The sequence below is a fragment of the Rhineura floridana genome, chromosome 13, assembly GCF_030035675.1.
Source record: "Rhineura floridana isolate rRhiFlo1 chromosome 13, rRhiFlo1.hap2, whole genome shotgun sequence".
NCBI classification, from domain to species: Eukaryota; Metazoa; Chordata; class Lepidosauria; order Squamata; family Rhineuridae; genus Rhineura; species Rhineura floridana.
Window position 1 is genome coordinate 41,120,293 of NC_084492.1, and position 13,837 is coordinate 41,134,129.

Here is a 13,837-nt window from a genome sequence, read left to right on the forward strand (position 1 = left end):
TGGCTGTGATCCCTCCAGAGGTGCTTAAAACACACTCCAAAAGCACCCCACTGCCCCTCCCCCCACAGCAAGACTCCTAGCTGCCCCTTCACCCCCCATTTCAGCCCAAGGAAAAGGCCACACGAAAGCAACTGCTCAAAATAGCGTCAGAAAGCAGCAACATTTATATAAACAATAAAATTATTTCTCCATGTCCATCCTGCATGGGCTCTGCCCAACTGAGCACAGCAGGGTATTCTGTACAGAACTGAGGGAAGCGGTTACAGGCCGAAGCGAGCTGGCGTGTGGCGTGGGGTGGCAGGCTGGCCTTGTTCCTTGCGCCCCGGCGTGTAGATCTTTGTGGACCTGCAAGGAGGGAAGGGAAAGCCTTGAGGGTCACGCCTGCTTGTCTGATGGAGGCCCAGCACTCCCAGTACACACACACACACACAGCCCTGTTGCAAGAGGCACACCTGACACTGCCCAGGGGGTTGCGGCGCTCTTGCTCCTCTCGCCGGGCACGCAGCTGCTCTTCCGCCAGCGCCATCTCCTCTTCCATGGCAGAAGCTTCCTCTCTGGCCCGCCGACGGCTCTCCTGGGGCAGAGCAAGCAGACTGAGTGCAACTGAAGGAGGCGGGAGCTGACCTGACCCTTCCGACGTATGACTCCTCTTTTTTTACTGCAATACGTTTTGAACCCCAAATGTTAAAGGATCAGCCAAGTGAGCCTGTGCTACGTGACCCCAAGTCTGGCCACCTTTCTTTTAGCGGCGCTTCCCCGAATTAGATTTGAGGTCCGTGTTCCTTTGCAGGAATCCCATCAGAAACCAGCTGTCCATTCCGACTGCAGCTCTGCTATCACTCGTGCTTGGGCTGACCCAATCCAGGCTTTCAGGGCTTCTGCCCCTCCGATACACAGAATGACTTTAGCTATGGGAATGCAAAGGAACAGCCCCCTTAAAAGTCTTACGCCTACCCACTTCTCGACCAAAGGCTGATGTGCTGAGGGAGAGAACCAGAGTTCCTTGCAAGCTCAAGTCTGCCCCTCGCCAGCAGAAAAAGCGCCAACCTTGCTAACCCAGCTTGTAACCCAGCTACAAAACCAGCTACAGCTCTGCTCCCTTACCTGGCGAGACTTGCCAGCATGCTTGATGCTGTAGAACATGGGTCCCAATTCAGCCAGCCATTCACCATCCACTGCTGTGACACACTGCATGTACTCCTGTAGGGGGACAGACAGGTGAAGTTGGGGTTCACCTCCAGAGACTGCAACAGAGCTGGCACCATTTCAAGCAGCCGTCGCATGTGCACCAGCTCACCTTGGTGGTCATCACAAGCTCATGGTAGACGATGTAATCAGGCGTGTAGCCCATGCCAAAGAGTGAACTGGTGGGGTGCAAGTGGCAGGGCATCCCTGTACGGACATTGACGTACTCGCCAATACCCTGAAGCAGAGATGGAGAGAGAACACAGTCAGCAAAGACCCAGCACCACCCCCCACAGTACCTCTTGCACAACACACAGGCTCCCTACCTAGGCGTTTTTACATAAGACGACTCCTGCAGCTGGATTTGGCCAAAAAACCCGCCATCCAGCAGCCCATTCTCATAGTAGGCAACCAGATGCCCAATAGGAAGCCCACAAGCGGGAGATGAGCATGACAGTGCCCTCCCCACTTGTGATTCCAAGCAAATGGTATTCAGAAGCAAACGGCCTCGGATATGAAGGCAGTATGTCATGACTGACAGCCTTATCCTTCCTCAAAGATATTTTGCACCACCTGGCACCTGGTCTTGTTCGCTGGAGATATGGGTAGGAAACCCAGGACCTTCTCCATCAACAGCAGGTGCTCTGCCATGAGCTATGGTCCCTTTGAGGCTGCTTACACACAACTGAAAACAGGCCAGAAAGGAGACTGAAGCAGTGAGCCAAGCATGTCCAGACTCGCTTAGCAGTAAGACCGTGCAGGAGTAAGGAAAGTAAGGAGTAAGGAAAGGGAGAGCGTGGCAGGCAGTGCCTTATAGGCGGGACCGGAACATGGGCACTGAGTACCATAAAAGAGGCTCTTGGGAGTCGCTACGTGAAGGCCAATGGAGGAGGAGTGGATTGTGACTGCTCGCAGAACGTGGCATTGAAGCTGTACCAAGTCTGGCCTCTCCTCAGAGACAGGGCAAATGGAATGGCTTGGAACATGGAGAAACAATTGGTAGCACCACTGTTTACAACAGGCAGTGTGTCCTCCTGTCTATCTCACCCCCCCCACCGCACCTCTGATGCAGCCCTGCCGGTGGTCTGCCTTACCCTCCCCTGCAATAGCAAACACACACATGCACGCACACACGTTCTCCCTCACCTTCAGCTTGGCAGCCTGGTGAAAGTAGGCAGCGCAGATGCACTTACGAACCACATCCCAGTCAGTGCCACAGGATGCCAAGCTCATCCGCTGCTGCACCATGATATCCTTCAGCTGTGCTCGCACCTCCCGTACCTGGAAGGGCAGCAAGAGCTGTCAAGTCTGGAGCCCGCAGCACCCTGCACATCCTTGCTGGACCCCCCCCTCCCCCTCCCCCAGCAGGCACCTTGCGCATAGCCTTGGCATGGATGAAGTGCTCGTTGCACCAGAGTGTGGAGTAGCTGTTGTTCTTCCACTGCAGGTAAACATTCAGGTAAGTCAAGTGATCACTCTCAGGGACAGCAAACTTCTCCCGGACCTGGTCGCTCTCTTCCTCCCGGCCCTGTGGAGAGATAGCAGAACGTTAAGTGAGGGAGGAAGGAGCTGCCCGGTGGCTGCAAAGGTCCCAGAAAACCCAGCCATTCCCTCTTTGGAGATCAGACACACCTTGGGCCGGTAGAAAATGGCTGGAACAGAGAGCATGGAGACAATCAACAGGATTTCTGAGCTGCAGCCCATGTCACAGGACACGATCAGCATCTTTGAGAGGGCTGGATCGAGGGGAAACTCTACCATCAGGCGCCCCGTTGATGTCAGCCCACCTGAAGGGAAGGCAGCACCAATGAGATGGCTCTCCCAGCCATGCCAGGCCACACAGCCGCTGCACCACCAGACTGCTCTCCCCTACCCGTGTTATCTAGCGCCCCGAGGATCCACAACTGGTACATAGAGTTTAGCATGTTGTCTTCCGGAGGGGGATCCATGAAGTGGAATTGCAGCAGGTCCTGCACCCCCAAAGACTTGAGCAGAAGCACAACGTTGGCCAGGTTGGTGCGCTGGATCTCTGGGACAGTGGTTGTCAGCAATTCATTCTTGTATGCGCTCTGGGTGTACAGCCTGTCCAGGAGAGATGGAGACCGCTCAGATGGGGATGGCCCAGAGAAGGTTCCTGCAAAGGTCACTTCAGTGGCAAAAGGCACAACCTGCAGCTCCCACCTCATGCATGTGGTTCCTACCTGAAACACTGACCTGGGCCCGTCCGTCCAGCTCGCCCCGAGCGCTGATTTGCATTGGCCTGGCTGATAGGGAAGATCTGCAAGGCATCCATGCCAATCCGTGGGTTGAAAACCTGGGGCAAGACAGGCAGGTAAGACAAGGTCTCAGCCCAATGGCCCAGGCTTCAGGGCTCTGCACAACCCAACCCCCTTCACCTTCAGCTTGCAGTAGCCAGAGTCGATCACAAACATGATCCCATCCACCGTCAGTGAGGTCTCTGCAATGTTGGTGGCCACAATGCACTTCCGGACGCCATCCGGTGCCTGCCAAAAACAAAGGTTCACGTGCAGCAGGCCACTCCCATCTCCTCCCAAGCCCTCCACCAGCCAAAGAGAAGAGCTCTGAGACAACCACCTTGGACTGACTCATCTTGCTAAAGCGGGGAAGTATATTCAGGCACTTTTCAGGTAAGCACCAGCAGTGGGTCCAGGTCTCCTCTGAATTTCCCTGCCCACTGGTGCATCATACTGAGCGCTGATACCTGTCTCTGCAAGACCCTTCCAGGTTTTTGCCTATTCTTTTTGCTCTAGGCTTGTATCCAGCACTCTCCTCCAAGGCCCTCGACCTGCTCCTCCCCTACAGCCAGCCCAGGCTCCAGGCCCCAGTTGCAGCTGCTCCTGGCTGTTCACTGACAGCACTCGTTCCCACTGTGCTCTGGACACACCAGGTTGCCTTTAGACCCTAATGCTGCTCCAGGAAAATCGACCACTCCGCACTGCAAATCTGCTACCACTCTACTTGTGCTGACCCAAGACAGACTTTCAGGGCTCACATCTGAGGTGGCAGAACAAAGCCCTGAAGCTAGCAGTGGGGAACTTCTACTATGGGACACAGCAGCACGCATCACTGCTCCCCCTTAGGACACACATGGCAAGCCCCACACCAAAGCAGCACGGTAGTTTCCAACCAAGCCTTCCGAGCCTCATCGAGCGCAGAATTCAAAGGGCCAAGCTATGAGCTTTGCGGTAGGTGGGATTCTACACACACCAGCAGGGAGATCTCTCATGCACAAACCAGTCCAATACCTTCTGGAAAATCTTGGCTTGCAGGTCAGAGGGCAGCTGGGAGTAGATGGGCAGGACAGCCAGCGCAGGTGCGTTCTCCAGCTCCTCCAAGTGCTCCACAATCTGCTCCGAGGTGACCTGCAACAAGGGAGGGAAGGGATGAGCACATGCAGGGCTGGGGGCCCAGGGACCTTTTCACCCAACCGACCTCACCTCAATGTCCTCCTGGCCTGGCATGAAGATCAGAATGTCTCCTGGGGCGCTTGAGAGATGCACCTGCAGGGCTTGCTTCACTGCTGCTTCCACGTAGTCCTCTTGGGGGGTCTGAAAGGGAGGGGAAAGGAAGAGACTTAATGTGCCCTCCCAGAATGCAAGAGGCAGCTGTTTGTTCTTCCCCCCCCCCCGCTCTCTCCATACCTTACTAAAGAGGATGTCTACAGGGAAGGTGCGGCCCGGGATGTGGAAAATAGGCACATTCCCAAAGAAAGCAGCAAACTTCTCTGCATCCATGGTGGCTGAGGTAACAATCAGCTTCAGATCCGAGCGTCGGGCCACCACCTGGAGGAGGAGGAGGAGAGCGCAGGTGTCAGGAACAAGGAGGAAGCCCCACCTACCCTCAAGCAAGGAAACAAGGAATATGTTTCCAAAGGAGAAGGAGGATGGCAGCCAGGGCTCCTTATACCTACCCCGAGAACTGGCGGGGATTCAAAGCCCTCATTGCCACCCAGTACACCGGTGCCGAGATTAGGATCCTCTCCACGCTGCCACAGTTTTGTTTTGGGTAGACCAACAAGACCCCAGAGTTCCTGAGGAAATTTACAGCTGGGGAGCCCCCCCTGCCTCCCACTCTTCCCCATCTCCGCCCAAGCTTGTCAAGCTGGAGCCGAGGCGGAGCAGCTGTCGGAGAGTGAGGGAGAGCATGCAGCGGGGGCGGGAGCCGGGGCCCAGCAGTAGTGCTTTTAGCAGCAGCAAGAGCCCTACCACCAGTGCCACCAGTAGCGCTGCCAACACAAGCAGGCCCGCCGAGACTCTTCCCCGCGCAGCATGGCCCTTGCTCATGCCGATCCTGCAGCGGCCTTGGCTCGGCCTCAAGCACGCATGTGGCGGCAGCTCGGTGGAAGAGGAGGCGACAGCAACAGGTCTGTTTCCTCAGGAGCCTTGCCTGCGTGTTCCTTCAGGACTAATCTAACTTTTGCCTTCCTGAGCTGCTTCAAGGAGCGAGTTAGCTACCGGGAAGGGCCTATTGCAGGCACTAAGTCTCCTTCCGTCATGAGACTCAAGGCAGCGTATGTGAGGTTTCTTTGCAGATATCCATCCAGGCCTGACATACCCAGACCTGCTTAGCTCCAGCCAGGTAGTGGACTCGTAGACTTATGTGCTTTTAGACGGTACCACGGGGCCAATTTTAGCACTGCAAGTGTTAAGTTGGAAATGTAGATTGTGATGGTTCTTGTTATTTAACTCTTGTAAATTGTGTTTTGTAAATTGCATTGCTTTATTATTTTATTGATGTATTCTTATAGTGTATTTTGATATTTGTGTCTTCTGTAAGCCACTTTGAGGGCCTTGGGCCAAAAGGCAGGGTGTTAATGATAATGATAATAATCTCATGCAGATGTAACCCATTTCAACCTCTTCTCTCAGATGCAGAAAAAACAGAAAGACACCCTCTTGCAACAAGGGAATTCTCCCTGGTTGCAGCGGCAGTCACAGTCCAAACTCTGCTTCCTAGTTTCTAAACTAAAGACGAAAGAGCTGCCCGGGTGACGAAGCAGCAGCCATCACAAGGGACAATTTGTCCCAGTTCAGTCCATAAGCGACAGCTCTGCACCACCCTGCAGGCTCCTTTTTAAGCTGCATTTTGCACAACAGCCACTCTCAGGTGACACACAGAGCATCCTCCCAACATTTCCCTGCTACCTTCTCAATATTGCCTTTCTAATGTCACGTTTGTGTCCTTTTACTTTGGTGTGTGCCTCCTCTGGGGCAGACCACAGCGCCAACTCTACCCTCACATCTACCCTGGCAACACAATGACAAGACCTGGTAACATCAACCACGACATCAGAGGCCCATTCACTACTCATCTTCAATTATAACGTATGTCATCAACTGTTGGCAATGCCATTCCGCATTTTATGTAAGTCAGACAGGCCAGTCGTAATGCAAATGGTGAAAAATTCTACATTACGGCTTTTGGACTGAAGACAAGACATACAAATTGGATACTAATGCCAGAAGGCCTGTGTTATCAACAACTGTTTTATGAATTACCATTTTTATTCAGGCACTTATGACTGGCTGTACTTTCTGCATGTCATTTCCCTGTCACCTCACTGTTCACAATCCTGCCCCCCCTCACTCCCTGCCCAGCTCTGTACATCTACGGCAGCTGTAGCTCAGAATAACATTTCATGCAACGGATGACATGTGCCGAGTCCACAAAAGCTTACTGAGCCATGATAAACATGCTGGTCTTTAAGGTGCCCCAAGATTGTCTGTTGCTGTTGCTGCAAGAGACCGCCAGAAGGGCTACCCACACTTCTAGAACAGGGTACAGATAAGCAACTATGTCTAAGTGAATCTACCACCCACAAGCCCATCCGGCAAGTACTGACCTCACGCAGAAGGCCAAAGAGCACATCTGTGTTGAGAGAGCGTTCGTGTGCTTCATCCATGATGATAGCGCTATAATGGTCAAGGTCGGCTTCACGCAAAGACTCGCGCAGCAAGATCCCATCAGTCATGTACTTGATCACAGTATTCTCTGAAGTGCAATCCTCAAAGCGGATGGCATAGCCCACCTGGGAGATGTTGGGGAGGAGAAGGCAGACAGGTGAAAGAGAGAGAGCAAGCAGAGCACATCATGCCAAGGGCACAGGATGAGCAGGGAGTTCAGCAATCAGGGGCCATCATACCTGCAGCTGAGCCAAAACAGGAACCAGCCCCCCACACCCACACAGAGCACTGCCTACGAGGGCTCCCTGCTGGCCGCCTTCCCCCTCCACCCTGCACTGCTCACCTCCTCACCGAGGCTCACACTCATCTCCTCACTGACACGCTTGGCCACAGACATGGCTGCCACCCGGCGGGGCTGCGTGCAGCCAATCATGCCGTAGTCCGTATAGCTGTCCTCATGCAGGTATTGCGTCAACTGCGTGGTTTTGCCACTGCCCGTCTCCCCAACCACAATCACAATGCTGTTGTCTCTGCAGGAAGAGAAGGCAGGGCCTGTCACCAGCCCCTCAAAGGCAGTCTGCTGACCTGCACATGCCCTGCAGCCTCTGCACCATTCCCCACCCAGGAAGCAGGAAGGAGAAGGCGGGGCTCACCTAATCACCGTCAACAGTTCTTGCTGCACAGCAAAGATGGGCAGATACTGCCTCTGCTCCACAATCGACTTCTTCTTGGCAAACTCGCTGCTGGCTTCGCTCTTCTCCTTCATGTGATCAGCAAACTTCTGCTCTGTCCTGAGAAGAGACGTCCGGTGTCATGACCACCCCTCACCCCTCTGCAGCCTCAGTGGCAGTGCTCCTGCCTCCCTGGTCCTGCAGCAGGCCAGACCCCTACCTGTAATCCACAGTGCCATCCTCTGCCACGATCAGCTTCGGCCCCTCCTCCTCCTCCTCCTTCTTGATGCCCATGATGTTCCCCAGTTTGGTGCCCGCCAACTCCCAGTGCTTGTGCTGGGCCTGGAATGACAGCAACGCACACGCACACGCACACACACGGATCCATGTAAACAATTCAGGCTTTGGCCCGCTGCCAGCAGAGAGCACAGGCTGTCCCTATTCTAACCTGGAACCACACCTGTCCTTTAGCCCAGCCTCTCTACTGCCTCCTGCTGGTACATCTCTAGAGTTTGCTACCACCCCCTGCACAATACACCCGCTCCTCCTCACTGACCCAACATTCTGCTCCTGCTATTGCACCACAACTTACTGAAACATGCAACATTTACACAATTGTGGAATTGTGAGTTTGCTTGTGCAATGAAAGACAAGACGAAACTCTTTAAAAATAATTAATTAAATTAGAACTCAAACCGCCACAGCAGTGTTCCTGCTCAGTAAGCCGGTTTGCCTCGAGGAGGCGGGCAGCCCATGACGGGGAAGGCAGGCTGGCCCAGCAGACACTCCGCTCGTACCTTTCTGCGCTCTTTCTGTTCGCGGTGCTTACGCACCAGCTGGCTGCCCTTGCGGGCGATAATTGCCAGGTCCGAAGTGGCATCCTTGACAGGGATCACTGGCTCAGGCTGAAAGGAAGCAAGGAAAATGATCCACAAGGATAGGGCTCCCCAATTCCACTCCTTCCTTATGCCACCACTTCGTTAGAGCCTGCCCTACCTGCTTAGTGAAGACAATGCGCCCATCCAGGAAGGGAGGCACCAGGTTGTGAACCAGCAGGTGGACCTTGGCAGCGTTATCCTCCTCAAAGTCCTCGTCCACCTCCAGCCGGTGCACTACGCCACTCGTCAGCATGCGGTTTGTCTCCCAGCGCTCATTATCCTGCCACGCAGAAAGCCAGGCCACGTCAGTCAGCTGTCCCCCAGACACAGGGGAGCCCTGCCAGTGACAAGTGTGTGGCACCAGCCAACGCACTGTACGCTGCCCTCCCTGACACTCTCCTACCTCGTTAATCTGCCTGCGCTGAGCTGAAATGCGCTTCTGCTTCTGCTTCTGCAGGTGCTGCTCCCGCTTCCTCACGTACTCCTCCGATGAAGAGGCCAGGGGGTTGTGGAACTCATCATAGCCCTCGTCCATCATGTACCAGTCCCTGTCGGCTTGCTGGGGAGAGAAGCAAAAAAAGGGGTCAGCAAGGCAGGCCGGAGACAGAGCCTGGGCAGAGCCTGGAGAGGAGTTCCCCACACCTCAGAAGGCAGTCTTAGATGGCCACAGAACACAGCCATCACCAAAGGTGCCAGAGGTCAGTAAGACGTCACAACCTTGCAGGGAAGGGCCTCTCCTCCCACTACCACCAGAAATATCATGCTCTCAAAGAGAGCGTTTAATGCTTCGCCATTCTCTCTGTCCAATGATTCATCACCTTGTTAGACCCGAGTGTAATGGGCTTGGTCCCCCATAGGCTTGAAAAGTACATATTATTGCTGGTATGTAGTTTATGTAGTTTGCTGCTTTTATAGAATGCATATTGCTAAACTGAAAAGATTCTGTGAAAAGGGTTTCTTTGCCCCCCTTTCTGTGTAAGGCAGTGAGTCTCTAGCAGAGTTTAGTAGCACAACGCAGAGAGATAAGGTGTCTGGGAAGAGAGACTCGTAAACATCTGATAACATTTGACATAATAGCAGCTACCAGAACACCATTTAAGGTATTCCATTTGTTGGTAGGTCTGAGAAAGAAACTGCTACCAGGAGAGCACTTCTGGTTGACTAATTAAGGCAACCAGTTGTTGACACAAAGGTTAGCTGGTCCCACTTGCTGCCTCTAGCAGGGGGCATGTAGAGAAGGCAGCTAATAAGGCCATGGGAAGCTGCCTCCTCTCTGATAGTGGATATGCTGAATCAGTGCTTGGTTGTGATGATGGGCTGGATGAGGGCCAAGAAACTGAAGCTTAATCCAGGCAAGACTGAGACGCTATGGGTGGATGGTTCCTCTGACTGGCTGAGTGGTGTACGGCCTGCTCTAAATGGGGTTACGTTCCCTCTGAAGGAGCCGGTTCATAGTTCTGGGGTTCTCTGGACCCATTGCTATGGCTTGAGGCACAGGCAGCCTCAGTGGCACGGACTGCCTTCCATCAGCTTAGGTTGGTGGGCCAACTGTAACCCAACTGGACAAGGATAACCTGGCTACAATAATCTATGCTCTGTAACCTCAAGGTTGGATTATTGCAGTGTGCTTTGTGTAGGGCTGCCTTTGAAAATAGTTTGGAAACATCAATTAGTGCAGAATGCAGAATGCCTGGTTGTTGACGGGTTCAAGGCAAACAGAGCATATATAACACCTATCCCAATTACACTGGCTGCCTATATGCTTCTGAGCCCAATTCAAAGTGCTGGTTTTAACCTATGAAGCACTTTACAGCTCACGACCCCAGTATCTTTTGGAACGCTTCTCCCAATACGAACCTACCCAGACCCTTAGATCTTTCTCTGAGGCCTTTCTCCAGGTCCTCACTCTCAGGAAAGCTCAGAGGATGGTGACAAGGGAGAGGGGCTTTTCAGTTGTGGCTCCCCATCTGTAGAATATGCTTCCCAGTGAGGTCCGCCTGGCTCCTTCATTGACATTTTTTCAGTGCCAGGTAAAGACATACCTTTTCTCCCAGGCATTTCATAGATTGAGATAATGTTTTGTTTTAATATGCTGCCAAACTTTACTGTGGCTGTGCGGGGGGTGGTATTGCTATTGTTTTGTTGTTTATTGTCATTTTTATAGCGTGTTTTATTTGTTTTGTTTTAAAATTGTGTAAGTCACTTGGGGACCTTCCGGTATCAAGCAATTAATAAATCTAGTAAATAATAAAAAAGTATATAAAAAGCCAAACCACTCTAGGCTTAGCAACCATCTCCAGCTGGAGGTGGGTTGAAGAAGGTCTGCAGATATCATTAATCCATCTATGTCATCTGATGGGCGAGATGTATTGTGACACATATTTCCATATACGTTGTGACTTTGGCTCTGTAGTAAGACTTTGAGTTCTAATGCAGTCGTTCTATCTATTGTGACCTAAGTTAAGCTGGACTTTCAAGGTACGCTTTGACGTTAAATGAATACATACAGCAGCTTCTTTCTTGCTCATCTGTATCCTTATTTTCTCTTTCCGCTAAGATGGCTAAGGCTACTTACAATGTGTTTTAATAGTTGTAGTGTGGAAGATGCAAATAAATAGCACGTATTATGAGAACATTCTGCTGTCTGAAGTTTGACTCCCAATTAGAAAATTTCTAGTAACCTGGGCGGGAGGAAGGGCAGGATATAAATGAATAAATAGTACCTCCCAAAACCCAAAAATCCTTGGGTGGGGTCTCTGTCTACAATTGGCCCACTTGTGACTTGCTGTTGGAAACTTGTGACCTTAGGTAAACTAACATTCAGCATATAAGGACTCTGAGTAAATACAGTTAAAGGGAGAAAGTAAGAACCCTTGACCCTGTGAATTCACATTGCCACTATCAAGAGGCTCATTCTAAGAAGATGGCAGCTGTGGCCCAGCCCCATGAGACTGGCCAATCGCAGCTGCTCCTCCAGATACCTCTCTGCACGCAGCTCAAAGATGCCTCACCGTCACACCCAAACCCATTTATCTTCTTCACCTTGTACCACACTGCAAAACATGGCACAAGACAAAGATCATTTATTAAGGAGGAATAAAACCACAAGGCTGGAAACTGCGAAGAAGACACACACACACCAGCATTCAGCTGCACTCACCCGCTGGTCATCTTCCCATTGCTGCCGCTCCTCCTCCGTTTCAAAAGCAATGCCATCCTCACCATCCTCACGCCTCCCTAGGAATGGAAAGTAGCATGAAGGCCCAATTCTGGCCCCAGCCCACAGGGCATTCTTCCTCCCCTTCAACCTTCCAAGCCCTTCACCTCTGCCTCTGGAGAGCCATGGTGTTGCACCAGAGTGTCTTTGATGATCTGCCCAGTCATTGTATTTGTATGAAGGGGTTGGCAATGGGGTGTCCTCTGGGTATTTGCTCCTGATAGACCTGCAAGGACAGCCAAGAAAGAGGACGGTCAGTGCTAGGCCCCAAAGGAAAAAGCCAACTCTGCCTGGCTCTGGTTGCTCAAGCCACAGCTTCAAGCCAGGCGTTCACCCGCTGGCCTTACCCCACAACGCAAACTGCACCTCCATACCGCTCTCGGTCATGCCTCTCGCTGTCACGGGAAGCAGATCCCCGGTTACTCCTCTCCAAGTCCCGGCAGGAGGGAGTAGGGGAGGGAGACTCCCACTGGGAGCGACGTGAACTGCTGTAGCCGCTATCTTCCTCCTCCCAGCTGGAGCGGGAAGGTGTAGCTGCATCTAGACCCAGGAAGCAGACAGAGCACCGGTTGGCTTGAACTCCTTCCATCTGCCACACCAGCCCCCTTTGCTGCCTGGGTCCAGCCCATCAGCCAAGGAGATGCATCCTAAGCTCCCTGCAGCCACACAAACAAACCCCAGCACTGCCTTGCCAGCCCCACACGTGGAGGAAAAGGGCTACAGCCTGCAGGCACTGTCTGTCACGGATTGCAGGCAGAGGGGGATGAGGAGAGTGCACCTTTGGGCCGGTGGCGAGGACTCTCCGGCTCATTCCTCCGACTGCTGCCGCTCCTCTCTGAGGAGACCTCCCGCTCTGACCGGCTGCTGCTGCGCTTACTTCGGTCCCGCTCATCTGCGGAAACAGCTGACAATCAGCCCGGCCCACCCAAGAAAAGACACAAGGCGGGGGGGTGAGGGGCAGGAGAGTGAGGAGCTGGGCTTACCTCGGTCCCGTTTGCGATCGTGGTCCCGCTCCCGACCGTGGTCCCTCCTGCGCTCTTTCTCTTCCTTGGAGGAAGCGTAGACCCCGTGCTCACGGCGCTCTCTTTCCCGCTGCCGGCTGCGCTCCCAGAACTCTTCGCTGACTCCCCCGGTGTGCGACGGCGTCTCCACCCGGGCCGAACGATAGTGCCTGGAGAAGTAAGGAAAAGAAAAAAGGCCTGAACCACGCGCGGCGCGGAGGGCTTCCAGCCCACAGCTGACGGCGACCTCCCCGCGCCTCTTGGTGCCCCTCACCTGTCTTTGCGGCTGCTGCGCCCGGCCGCGTCGCCCTCCTCCTCGTCGCCCCCGCCGGCGCCCTCATCCCGGCCCTCCGCCCAGTCCTTGTAGGAGGAGACGCGGGACCGCTTCCTCTCCTCCGCGCCGCCCCCGCCGTCCTTCTCCTCCCGCTCGCGGCGCTTCTGCGCGGCCAGGAGATCGAGGCCCAGGAGGGAGGTGCGCGGCGCCGGGATCTTGAAGACGTGCTGCTCCTCGGCGGCGCTCTTCTTCTTCTTGACCACGAGGCCGCCCACCTGCGTCTCCGGCGCCAGGCCCGCCAGCCGGTGCAGCGACGCCTCCTGGGGGGTGTCCTCCATCCTCAGGAGGCCCAGCCGCTCGCGGGGCTTCCAGAAGGCGCCGCCCCGGACGAGGCCCCGGCTCGCTGAGCTTCCGGGCGCTGCGCCTTCGAGGGAGAAAGGGCCCAGCTCGCGTCAGCCTCCACCTGGTGCTCCACGGCGCGGCCACTTCAAGGCCTGACCCTCCGCTCGCCGGGCGCCGCCATTGCCCGCCCCATAATGCCCCGCGGCGGCAGCTGCTCTGGCCTCTCCCCGAACCATAGAGCCTCCGTAGACGTCTGAGAAACACTGCTCCTAGATCGGCCGTGAGGCTGGGCTTCCGGGTTGCTCTTGACACACACACCCGCGATGGAGGAGGGGGGCAAAGTGA

At 54.1% G+C, this 13,837-nt stretch overlaps 1 protein-coding gene across 3 annotated transcripts; it reads right to left on the minus strand.

The window, feature by feature from the left end:
- Nucleotides 1–141: 141 nt before the first annotated feature.
- Nucleotides 142–13,771, minus strand: DHX38 (DEAH-box helicase 38). 3 transcript variants are annotated; one of them, XM_061593793.1, is made up of 26 exons: nucleotides 13,151–13,771; nucleotides 12,859–13,046; nucleotides 12,654–12,767; nucleotides 12,250–12,415; nucleotides 11,983–12,101; nucleotides 11,819–11,895; nucleotides 9,062–9,217; nucleotides 8,777–8,938; nucleotides 8,578–8,685; nucleotides 8,001–8,122; nucleotides 7,763–7,900; nucleotides 7,453–7,639; nucleotides 7,049–7,234; nucleotides 4,848–4,988; nucleotides 4,644–4,754; nucleotides 4,452–4,568; nucleotides 3,582–3,689; nucleotides 3,387–3,499; nucleotides 3,059–3,267; nucleotides 2,818–2,972; nucleotides 2,558–2,713; nucleotides 2,332–2,466; nucleotides 1,298–1,423; nucleotides 1,105–1,200; nucleotides 453–574; nucleotides 142–345 (listed from the first exon to the last, which is right to left on the minus strand). In XM_061593793.1, the coding sequence occupies exons 1-26, from the start codon at nucleotides 13,486–13,488 to the stop codon at nucleotides 261–263; spliced, it is 3,735 nt and encodes a 1,244-aa protein (XP_061449777.1). In that variant the 5' UTR covers nucleotides 13,489–13,771; the 3' UTR covers nucleotides 142–260. The 3 variants fall into 3 exon arrangements, with proteins under 3 accessions (XP_061449777.1, XP_061449776.1, XP_061449778.1); XM_061593792.1 differs by having other exon boundaries at nucleotides 12,223–12,415; XM_061593794.1 differs by lacking the exons at nucleotides 142–345; nucleotides 453–574 and adding an exon at nucleotides 582–908 and having other exon boundaries at nucleotides 12,223–12,415.
- Between the last annotated feature and the right edge of the window lie 66 nt (nucleotides 13,772–13,837).